Source organism: Condylura cristata, unplaced genomic scaffold, assembly GCF_000260355.1.
Source record: "Condylura cristata isolate star-nosed mole 26May11 unplaced genomic scaffold, ConCri1.0 scaffold00008, whole genome shotgun sequence".
Taxonomy (NCBI): domain Eukaryota; kingdom Metazoa; phylum Chordata; class Mammalia; order Eulipotyphla; family Talpidae; genus Condylura; species Condylura cristata.
In genome coordinates, this window is record NW_004567109.1 from 6,752,455 (window position 1) to 6,764,340 (window position 11,886).

An 11,886-nucleotide genomic window follows, 5' to 3' on the forward strand; every position below is an offset into this window, starting at 1 on the left:
GCTTTAACCCGCTGCGCCACCAGGGAGGGCCGAGAACGGTGTTATTATTAGCCCCAACTTCCGGGGGAAGAAATACGCTCAGAGAGGTTAAGTGGCTTGCCGGAGGCCCCCCAGCTGGACGGAGGCAGAGTGGGCGCCTGACACAGCGCCCCTCCGCGTCTGCTGGGCGGGCCGGAGGCGCATCCCCCCGCTGCCGTCCCGCAGTTTCTGTGCTGTCCCATGCGCGTCGGGACCTCGCGACCCGCTTAAGTGCCTGCTTTCCCCCAGCCTGTCCTCCAGGCCAAGGGGTGGCCCGTTCATCGTTGTCTCCCCAGTGTCTAGCTCCGTTATCGAGGTGCGTGGGCAGACCGGTGTCCTGCTGGTATAGATGGAGGCGAGATCTGGTCTCAGCTTCCGGGCACTCAGTGTCCAGCGCGGGAGCAGACTTGGGACAGTCAGTGCCAGTCCAGCGAAGGGGAGACTGCGGGGCAGGCCCAGACCTGGTGGGAACCCAGGAGGGTGAGGGGCCAGACCTTGGGGCTCAGGGCTCCTGAGCTGGGGGGCGGGGCGGGTGAGTAGCTGCGATGGGCGAGGGAAGCAGGGGACAGGGAGGATGCCCCAGGCAGGGAAGTCACCCTGGTGATGATGACCGGGAGGCAGCACGGCGCGATGGCCCCAGGGGCAGGGCCTCTGGGCTGGGCTCTCCCCAGCTGTCTCCGGAGGCCCTTTGGGCTCCCGCTGGCCGCCCTGACCTTGCGGAGCCTGCCCCTGCCGGGCCAGCGCCTGAGGCCTGTCTGCGGGTTTGACACGGGCCCCCAACTGCTTGTTCAGCTCCTCGATCCCAGCGAGGCTGCAGCGAGGCCTGTTAAATAATAATGTAGCTCACCAGGGCCTGTGTCAACACCGCAGCCTCCGTGTTCATTATCTAGATCGCCACCTTCAAAGTCTAATCCAGTCGTCTGGAGTTCATTTTACCCGATCGCTGGAGGGGGAAGCCAGCTGTGGGATGATTGTTGCATCTCAATTCAAAAAAAACTTACTGGGGACAGGCAGAGAGGCGGCTGGCTGTGTGTGGGGGGTCGGGGGTACGTGGGGGTGGTCCGCTGGTCGGGGCAGAGCGGGCGCTCCCTGGCTGGGCCGTGAGCGGGCGCCGGGTGACAGCGGGTCCCCACCCTGCTGCAGACGCCAGTGGGCTCGGCGTGGACGGGAAGCAGGCCGGAGGCCAGGCCCTGGAGTGTGGCCCCTCTAGTGGCCTCTGAGCCTGCCCGGGCCCCCGTCCCACCTCTGGGCCGTCGCCGCCGCTGTCCCGTGCCCAGAACGCTGTGCCCAGGCCTGGCCTAGCCACATCTCCCAGCCTCAGGAGCTCAGAGCTTCGCTCACCGTGGGAGATGATCTTGACCGTGACCCCCGACCCCTGCACCCGCGAGGCGTCAGCAGACGAGAGCTGGGTCTCCGTCTGACTCCCTGGAGCAGTGCCGCCCTGCCGCCGGCGCCGAGGGGCTCAGGGGGCGTGGAGGGGCCACGGGGGGAGTGTGCCCCTTTCACTGTTTCACTTTTCGGGCGCAAGGTGGAAATGTGGGCTGGGGAAAACTCGGGGTGCAGGTCAGTTGGCAGGTGTCCTGGGAGCAGCTGTCTCTCAGGAAGTGGGGCAGGGAGGTCACCCTGGAGAGGGCGGGAAGGAATCTGGGCCAAGGGCTCGTCGGCGGCGTGGCGGCCGGGACGGTGGACCCTGCGCTGTGGGTCACCACAGGGCCCAGCGATTTGAGCAGTGACCTTATTTTTCTAGGTAAAGCAGTGGGGCAGATTTGGGTGGGCACGAGGGCTGGCGTCCTGCCTCTGAGGCTGCCGCCAGAGCCTTGAGGTGTTCCCATGGTGACCTCCCTCCCCCAGAGCTCCCTGGTGCCCTCGAAAGCCCTGGGGGTCCCTGCCCCCCTGGAAAGCTCAGGAGCTCAGAATGAGTTGTGTGAGCGTTTGGCTGCAGGGCCTGGTTCCCACCCCAAGGGATTGCAGTGGGGGCTAATTGGGGAGACCCTCGTCCCCTGGTCGGGCCCCCCCACTCTTGGAGAAGGCCCGATGGAACACCTCTCCCCACCCCCAGCCTTGGGTCACACCCCACCACTGGCACAGCTACACATGGACGTTTGGGAGTGTCACTGGGTGGGGGGGTGTCCCCACCGTGCCCCTGGTACCCCGACCAGGCTGCCTCAGGACAGAGGACATTTCCTTAGCACTGTGTCCACTAAGGGTGGGGGACACTTGAGCAGGGCCCGCGGGACAGTGGCGAGGGCTTGTTTGAAGCCGCTTGGGAGCTGGGTGCTGCCTGGTGGCCTCCAGCACCCCCCACCCCCCACCGTGGTCCCCCACACCCACGCCAGTGCTTTTTTCTCACTGCACCCATCAGGAAGGAAACTTCCCGGCCCACTGCCCACGGGCCCCCTCCAGATTGCCCCCACCCACCTTCCCCACCCTTAACTTTCACATTTAGTGCCCAAACTTAGTTTGAATGTATTAGCTGTTGTAAATCTATCATAACAGTGTGACGCGGCATGAATAATGCATCGCTGGGCTGTATTAGTTTTCTGTCTCCTATCTTATTTATGACACGAAACGGGTGGGAATTTGCAAAAGCAAAATCCAGGCGCAGGGCTTCCTGGGTAATCGTATGCAAACTGGCGTGCGGGGGAAGGATCCCGAGTCGGTGCCAGGGAGCCCCCCGCGGAACTCCGCGTCCCCCCGCCAGCACGCGGGGTCACGTCACCCACGGGGTCCTCGCTGTTCACCGGCTCGTCTTCATTTGCCTGTGTGCGAGATTGTTGTTGCTGTCGTCCTGTGTTGCTTTTTTTTTTTTTTTTCAATTAAAAGTTGGCAGGTGAAATGAACTTCCTAAAGATCGTGGCAGCAAGGAGTTGCAAGGGGAGGGTGAGCGTTTTCCAGCAGCAGCAGGAGGGATGGAGACTAGCTGTTCAGAAGAACTTCCTTTCAGGAAGCTTGTGAAGGCCCCTTTCAGGGGCGGTCTTGGGGTCTCCCCAGGTCCTTCCCAGGGCAGGGGCGGGGGCCCTTAGCATGCAGGTGGGGGCCCAGGGGAGCCTGCTGGGCTCTGGTGTGGGGCGTGTGGGGGTGTCTCCCGGGACCCCTGGCCGGCGGGGGTGGCCACCTCGGTCCTCCCTGAGAGAGCCCAGACCTTTTCTGTGTCCGGTATTTAGGTGGATAGAAGAAGTTCATGGCTTAAAACCAGCAAATAGGACTTTGAAGCTGTTGGCTCAGGGAACAGGTTCTGGGAGCTGTGGAGGAGAACAGGGAGCCGTGGAGACCGCAGACAAGAGGGGGCATTGTGACGAGAACAGCCGGGGCACCCGAGGCGAGCTGGGGAAGCACCCTGAGACAGGCGGGCGGCTCGGCGCCGAGCCCGTGGCGTCTCCGGCTGTCAGTCGTCCTCCCTTCCGCTCCTCCAAGCCCCCCTTCTGTGGCTCTCTCCTCACTGAGCCCCACTATGGGGCGGGGGAGGGGAACACACTGGGGAGCAGCGACCCCATCCCCCGGCACAGAGCAGAGGGCGGTCCTGGACCCACGAATGCCGGGCCCCAGGCTGGAGGCTGGAGGCCCCCGGACTCCAGAGCAAGCGCAGGCTGGGTGACGTCTCCCAAGCAGGGTGAGGTCGCGCAGGCGGGGTGACGTCACCCAGGCATGGTGACGGGGTGCAGCCAGTGTCACGCTCAGTGCGCTGTGCTTGCACGTCGGTCTCCTGAGGCTGGCAGCGGGCTGGTGAGGGCCCCTCCTAGTGCCCACGCCCTCTGAGCCGGTCCGGGCCTTGTGGGCTGGGGAGCTGGGCTGGCGCACTTTGGCCTCTGCCTCATTGCCTCAGTCTCCCCACCTGCAGAAAGGGGCTACTTACAGAAACAGCCCCAGAACTCGGCAGCGTGATGGGCAGGGAGCTGCCTGGTCCCGCCGGGCAGGAGCAAGCCCAGAGGAGCTCGCCTGGCAGCAGGTTCAGGTGCTCACAGCACGCGCTTGGGCTCGCAGGGGGGTAAGAGGCCCTAGTCTAGGATTGGGGTGCCCTGTGGGCAGTGTTTCACCCGGCTCGGGTGGGAGAATGAATGGCTCCTAACAATTACTTCTGGGCTCCCGCATCTGGAAAATTCCCCCACCCAAGGGTGCTGGACTCAACTCCCCCTGCCTCGAACCGTCTGGGCCCTCGGTGCTGGGTGGCCCCCACCTGCCCTTCGTGTCCAGCAGGCCCGGCCTGCGTGCCTGGCCCGTGCTCCCACGAGGCGGCTCCGCGTGGGGAGGGACACGGGGGGGTGAGGGCCGGAGCTGCCAGGCCGTGCTCACATTTCTTGCCGCCTGCTCTCCGCCCTCCTCACCCCTGGGCGTGGCAGGCTGGCACAGGCTTTGTGCAAAGCCGTCTGGGCTGGGAGGCAGACTTGCGGGGCCCCCGGAGCAGTGAGCCTGGATCTCCGTGGCTGCTTCTCTCTAGCGAGGCGCTGACAGCTGCGTGCGGGCTGCCTGCTGCAGTCAGGCGCGGCCTCCCCGGGCCCGGGCCTCTGGGCCCTGGCGCCGTTTGGTTCCGGGGTGCAGGACGTGCTCTGGCCTTCCGCAGGCGTCGGCGAGGCGGTGCCTGCCTGTGCATTTGTGTGCCAGTGAGTGTGCGTGGCGGTTTCTGGAGAGGTGTGCAGACAGGGCAGGCTGTCCCGGCCCTGCTCCGTCTGCTCGGGGACGCCGGCGTGCTGGAGCCCGCGGCGGCTGCACTGACCTTCCCCGCAGGCCCTGGGGCGGCGGCCTACTGGAACGCGGGTCCGGCCTGACTCTGGCCCCCAGGGAAGTGCCGCCGTGCAGGCTGCTTCGGGAGGTACCCTCTGGCCCCACAGGGAAGGGTGCTCCCTTCACAAAATGAGACTTGTAAGCCAGCGTCCCAGGCCAGGGCTGTGGGCACCTGATTTGGGGGTGACGGGCCAGAGAGTTGGAAATAGCGTCTCTGCCTCTGCAGAGAGGGGCCGGATTTTCTACAGGCCATGAGGGCCTGGGCTTCCCCCCAATCCCAGGGCTTCACTGGCTGAACCTCTAACTCCTGGGCTGTTAGGGGGGTGGGAGAAGGGTGCTGAGGAAGGAGGAAGTGGGGGGAGGACCCCTCTGCCTTCTCTTGAGCTTTAGGGCCCCTGATCTGGGGGAGACGATAGCCCCCTGCCCTCTGAGAATGCCCCGCCTGGCGTGGTCTTCCTCCTCCTTGCTCCTGGGGAGCCCCCACTTAGAGCGGCCCCTCCCCTCCTGTCTCAGGGGGAGCTTCTGCTGCAGTCTGGGGTCCCCCAGTAAGAGGTGAGCTGCTAGGTAGATCCTGAGAGCAGGGCCTTGTTCTGCCTCCCCCTGCCCCACCTTGGGGACCCCGGCTTTGCTGTCCCCTGGCCTGTTGGCCACCACCCTTGTGCCTCAGAACTCAGCCGTCAGGGACTGACTCAGGAGAGGGACTTCCGGTGGCCAGCTCCCACCTCGCCCGCCTGGGCCTAGCCAGCGTTCTGCTCGCAAACAAGCACCAAGTTCATGCTTGGCCCCTCCCCGCAGGGGCACCCCCGCCCCCTCCCCCAGCGTTATCAGCTGGGAGACCTCTTGGGCCAGGGTGGAGTCAGGGCCTCCTGCTGCTGGCTGGAGACAGCGGTCACACAGGTGCCGCCTCCAGCACTTAGTGGGGGCTGAACGCCGCGCGTGGGCCTCGAGGGCGTGACCCCTCGCCCGCCTTACCTCCGTGCCCCCCACCGACCATCGTTCTGTTCTGAGCGTCACCAGCCGCTGTCCTGCCCCAGCGTCTCCAGAACTGGGTGCCCCTCGCCCGCTGTCACCCCGGGGCTGACCTCCACATTCCATGCCCCTCTGAGAGGCCTCTCAGAACACCCAGCCCGCGTGGCCCCAGGGGTCCTGCTGGTGGCCATCGCTGTCTGAGCCGCAGACTCCGCCCGTGGCCTGTGGCACGGGCCACGCGCTCAGGCCCTGTCTCTCGTCAGGGCCCCGCTCCCAGCTCCCGGGCCGTGCCGTGCGCTTAGGTGCTCAGGAACACCTGTCGGGCGAATGAGCCCGAACTGGGGGATCAGGCCTGCGCCGGGCTCTCCTGACTCAGGTCCCTAGAATCCTCACTGCGAGCTCCCCACAAGTGGGGAAACCGAGGCCAGGCCCGTGAGGCTATTGAGGACGTAAGACAATAGCACATCTTGTTCCAAATAAACGTCTCTGTCCAGCATCTCCTGTGTTCCTGGGCTCCCACCCAAGACTTGCTTTTTTGTAGAAAAAAAAAAATGGAGAAAACAGAAACCCAGAAAGAGCCAAGTCAGCAGCCGCTGCCCCTGGAATAATCCTCCGTGTGCAGCAGGCCTTTGTCCACCCCCATTTCAGAAGGGACCTTTTTATTTTGCTCCTGCACTCACTCCCGTAACATTGCCGTTGTCCATTTTCCTGTGCTCATCACACCGTCTCTGCAAACGTGACTGTGCAGCGTGGCCCCCCGAGTGGACGCCCAGCCCTGCCCGCCGCCCAGCTTGTTCCAGCCTGGGTGCTGGCTGCATAGCGTGGACAGAACCCCCGTGTCTGTCCACTTGTTCTTTGACCTGATTCTACTGTGTGCTGGGTCCTGTTCCAAGTGCGTCACGTGGACAGGCCTAAGGCTCGGTGCTGTCCGTGGAGCTCACAGTCCAGTACGGGGGCAGGGAGCGGGCGTCTCTGGGCTGGACGGTGGACGGGGGCTTCCTAGGTGCCACTGGGAGAGGGCCGTCCCCCAGTCTCCGGGTGCCAGGACAGGGCTGCCCGCTGCACCAGGTCACGGCGCGGGTGGAGGGAGCCCCGGGGTGGGCCCTGATGGGAAAGGAGGGGGTGAGGGCCAGCCGGGGCCTGGAACTTGGGATTTCCCCAGGAGTGGTGATGGGAACTCTGGTTCTCGTCCCCGCTCTGCAAAAAGCTGTTTTCTCTCAAGATCAGAATTAGACATACACCTGTAAAAATACAAGCCACGCAGCCTGGAATGGTTTCCCTGAGAGGCCTCCTGCTTCCTGGGAGAGCGCCTTTACCTGCTCTGGTTTTAACCTGCCTGGCGTGTTCTGCTTTGCCCCGACTCTCCAGCTTGGCTGTTTCTCCATCTCTCGAGTCCTGCGCGTCCCTGCCCCTCCCCACTCACGTCCCCAACCCCACCAGCCTTGTGCTGGTCCGGGCGTCGTGACGGCAGATGAACACACGCACCGTCACTTGCTCCGTCCACTCTGGGCCTGTGTGGCGGAGGAGGAGCCTGGCCCGGCGCCCCTGACACCCCGTGCTCCTCGTGGGCTGGGGACCTGCGCTCCGTGGGGTGGGGGTCTGCAGACACGACAAACCGGGCCCTCTGATGGACCCCACTGCCGGGCCGGACCCCCTTCCGGCCCTGGGTCCTCAGCACCCACATGCCCCTCCCCTCCGCCGCAGCAAAGCTTCGAGGCGCACCAGGATGAGGCCGTGAGCGTGACGCACATGGTGAAGGCGGGCAGCGGCGTCTGGATGGCCTTCTCCTCCGGCTCCTCCATCCGCCTCTTCCACACCGAGACGCTGGAGCATCTGCAGGAGATCAACATCGCCACCAGGACCACCTTCCTCCTGCCAGGTGAGGCTGCTGGGGCGGCCCTGCTGGCCGCCTGGGGGCGGAGGGCGGGCTCTGGTGGGCATGCGGGCAGGCCGGCAGCCCACCTCCTTAGCCCCGTGGTGCCTGGGCAGCATGGTGAGGTCGGCGCGGGGTACCTGGGGGCTGGCGCGGGGCCCTTCCAGGTCGGCGGCTGCTCAAAGCCATGCCGGGGAGACCCCAGGCCTGTCTCCACCTGCCCCTCCTCAGACGACCCAGAAACCCGGTTCTGCCTCAAATCTCCTTCAGAGTGAGGTGACGGGAAGGACAGGAGGCCGGACCGGGCCTCCTTCCTCAGAGCTGTACAAGAAAAGCCAAGCTCCCTCTTAGCTTGTCCACTTTGGACACGGGGAGGGTGCAGGGCCGGGGTGGTGACCCCTGGGGCCGAGCCTCCTGCGTGGCTGTGTGTGGGGGGCGGTGATGACTGAGACAGGGCCCCCTCAACCCTGCCCATACCCTGCATCTGCCCGAGGCCTCTGTGGAGTCGGCTCCGGGCCCGCCCTCTGCCACTAGCTCCCCAGAGCCAGCGCGGGGCGCCAGGGCGGCCCTCTGTCGGGGCCTGCCCCTGCCCGGGCTGGTCTTCGAGCTTGACCCAGCGGACACGCAGATTGGCGGGTGCCTGGCCCGGGCGGCTCCGCTGGGCTCCTGTCACACGCTGGGCGGGCGGCGGTGGCGGGGCCGGAAGCCGGCGCCCTGGCTCATGCGCGGGGCTCAGGGCCGCGCCCCGGTCTGTGCATCGTGAGTGCGGGGCCTGTCTCGCCCCAGAGGCCTGGTCCCCGGGTCACCCTGAGCCTGCTTCCTCTGGCGGGTCAGGCCCGGCCTTGAGTCTGGGAAGCTGCCCGCTGTGTCCCCGGCCGGGCTGGCCCCTGGGCCCCCAGGATCTCACTGGTCCCCCCTACAGTTGCCGAAGTTGAGTGGGCAGGCTTGTCTGTGGTCGTGCCGAGGCAGATGGCGTCACACAGGTCACACGGGGAGAGGGCTCCGGAGGTGGGGGGGCCCCCTGTGTGCGAAGGGGGTGACTCCTGCTGCTCAGCGCAAGGGCTGTGGCCTGGGCAGATGCCCCGCCTGCTGGACTGCGGTGGGGGCCCGAGTGTGCCGAGCTCCAGTGTCACTTTATTTCATAGTATTTAGCTATTACACAAGGTAAATCCATTTTAATGATAATAAAAATTTCTCCATATCACAAAAATACTTCCACATTTGTGGTGATAGCTAAATTATTTCACATTAGTGGAACAATAAGGAGGAAAGTCTTATGAGCCCTTTTTAATCTTCCCAGTCTCATCTGTGGGGGCCCTCGTCATGATGAGCTTCAGGGCCGGGTAAACTAAGGCCCAGGGCGGTAAAGACCAGCCTCGCCACTGCTCAGGTCTCCACGCTCTCGCACTCACTGTGCCGCGTCCCCGCCCTGCGCCTCGGTTTCCCCATCCGGAGGTTGGAGCCGGAGCTCCGGGCTCCGTGAGCAGGGCAAGGTCCGGGGTCCTCACCGCTCGGGGCGGCCTGGCCTCGCCGCGAACAGGAGCTCAGTGCCCACGCCCTGGCCCGCACCCCCGCCCGCACCCCCGCCCCCTTCGCTGTCCCGCCACCACCCTCGCGGCCGCCACGCCTCGCTCCCCAGCCCACCTGCCACGCATCTCCTAGGGGCCCCTGAGCACCCCTCCCTGTGCTCAGACCTTGTCCGCCAGACCACTGTCCTCAGAGCAGGGCCCCCCTTTGCCCCCCCCGGAGGGGCCTTGGCAGGGTGGAGGTGCCTGTCGTGGGCAGCGAGTGGGCTTCCGGAAGGCCCCCAGGGGCTGCCACCTGGGCCTCCCCCCCAGACCAGCCCCTGCCTGAGCAGCCGCACCGGGGCCTGGGGCCCTGCGGCTGGGACCCCCACCCCGGGGGGAGCCGGGCTGCACCCACCAGGTGGGAGGTGGCTTCCAGCCGCCCCGCCTGGTGCCCTGGCGGAAGGACAACGGAGCGCAATCTTACATTCTTTATTAGAGATATTTTTAAAAGGCTTTTAAGTATTTTTTTCTTCGCCCACATCACCAAATGAAATAATTGCATAATTGGTAATAAATTTGTTCTTCCGCCAAGTGTGGATTTTTTTAAGGGCGTGTTAAACATTTATCACCCTTCCTTCCTGTGACCCCTTTCTCCCATTCGAGTCCCCGGCTGGTATTAATGCATTTTTGAACCTAAACTCCCTCCTCCTCTTAACTAGACAGGTCATTAATAAAATGTTCTCCCAGCGCCTGAGCTTTTTAAAGTTGTATATCTCCAGATAGATGGCTCGGGTGAGTTGAACACTGCTGCATTAAGTCTCGGTGATAAAATATTTATCCACCATTAGAATTTTTTTCTTTCGGACTGTTTGTGAAGCGCCCTGCTCTCTTCCTCGAGGTGGAAGGGGCGGAGGAGGGGCCCGCCAGGAGGCCTGCAGATGAAGCCATTCTGCAGTGCTGGCATCTCTCTCGGGCGCTCGCTCTCCTGCCTTTCATTCTCCGGGTCTGGGCTGTCCAGTGGGGGCCGGGAGGATGTGTGGGGGCACCGGGAAACGGCCTACGATGGCCTGTGGGCCCCAGGGGCCCTGGCCAAGGAGAGGCGAGCGAGACAGAGACGTGTGGGTTTATGGCGCCGACGGAGCCGGGCTGATGGCGTTAGAATCTGGGTCCTTTAATAATCACAGACATTATCCTAATAGCCTCCGTGTACTGAGGTGCACACTGTGGGCTGGGAGCCGTGCCCAATCGTGTAACACATTACACACACACACCGCGTGGGACACGCACTCACGCCTGGATGCTAATCATCCCACGGCGCGCCGGAGGTCTGTGAAACTCGCCCATCGAGGAAAGAGACTTGTCCAGACTCGAGCAGCCAGCGCGGGCATCAGCGCCCGCGCCTCCTTTTCACTTTCCTTTGTTCACTCACTCAGCTACTTCTTGAGTGCCTGCACGGCCCCGGAGCTCGGCCCGGAGCTGGGCATCCACTCGGACCGCTCAGATACACCGCTGCCCTCATGGAGCTCACGCTGGGAGGCAAAGAGCAGCTACGCACAGAGAACACGAGGGGTCACGGCCGACCTGGGCCCCGGGGGGGGGGGCTGCATCCCGAGCCCAGCAGGGGCCGTCCCGAGGCCCCGGAGCCGGGCGCTGGGCTGGAGGCTGCCCCGTAGCTCGGGGACCACACTTGGAGATGCAGCGGGTTTGGGGAAGAGTCTTAGCTCCGTGGGCCCCCAGACACCCCGTTGGGGAAATGGCCCCAGGTCTCCAGGGACAGGCTGCCTTTTGCCATTGAGCTTTGCGTTTCCACGCGGCATCCATTCTGGGAAGGTGATTTTTGGGTTGTCGGCTCCTGGATGCCAGGCCCTGCCGATGCCGCGCAGACGAGCCGGGCACAGCGCACGGGCGGGAGCCCGGGCTTCCCCTCCCTCGCCCTCCTCCTCCAGCTCCAGGGGCGAACCTCAGACCTGCCTCCACCCGCCCCTCCTGTTCTAGTCTGCCGGGGCGGGCGGGGGGGCTGATGTTCTGCTTCAGAACATTACAAGTGTGTCCTCGTCACCTTCCTGCCACCCTGGGGTCTCGGCCAGCACCCACTGTGCCTTGCTGGCCTCCTGGCTCCCCCCCGCCCCCCACCCTCTGTCACCCTACAGCGAAAGCTGCCTCTACATAGGATGGCCTCCCTCTCCTGAGCAGACTTTCCAGTAGCTTCTCACCGTGCTCAGGACGGCAGCGGCCGCCTCTCCTGATCCCTCCGGTCACCTCCTTGCCCCGGCAGCCTGCCCACCGGGCCCGCCGCCCCACCCCCTCAGTCTAGGCGCAGGGCTTTGCACGAATGTCTGCTGGGCCCCGCCCGTGTCTCGATGCGGCCGCCTCCTCCTCGCCGCCCGTGTGCGATTGTCACACCTGCCTCCCGTCCTCCCCGGAAGCCGGGTGAGGCACGACAGACCCAGAGTGCGCCCACGCACACTGGAGCCCTCTGCCTGGTATTTCTGGCCCTCGCTCGTGTTCTCGCTCCCTCTTTCCCCTCGCCTGGCTTGCGCTGGGTGACTCCGCAGCCGCCATGGCATGGAGTGAGATGGAAATCCAGTCCCTCAGCCCACTCGCCACCTGTCAAGTGCTCAGGCTGGTGGCCGCGAAACGGGCTAGCCAGGTAGAGAGAGAACCTTTCTGTGACCACAGAGAGATGAGTGTTTACTCCTCAAGAGCAAACCCTGTGTGGTTCCTGCACGCTGCATGCAGCCCTGGGGTGCCAGCCCTGGGGTCTGCCAGTCCTGGGGGGTGCCCAGCCCTGGGGATGCC

At 64.6% G+C, this 11,886-nt stretch overlaps 1 protein-coding gene across 1 annotated transcript in view; it reads left to right on the top strand.

Moving 5' to 3' along the window:
- Positions 1–11,886, top strand: part of ARHGEF10L (Rho guanine nucleotide exchange factor (GEF) 10-like) — a 77,485-nt gene that overhangs the window by 61,086 nt on the left and 4,513 nt on the right. Inside the window, exon 23 of the mRNA XM_012722088.1 lies at positions 7,411–7,585. Coding sequence (XP_012577542.1) covers positions 7,411–7,585 — 175 coding nt within the window. The remainder of the gene's footprint in view (positions 1–7,410; positions 7,586–11,886) is intronic.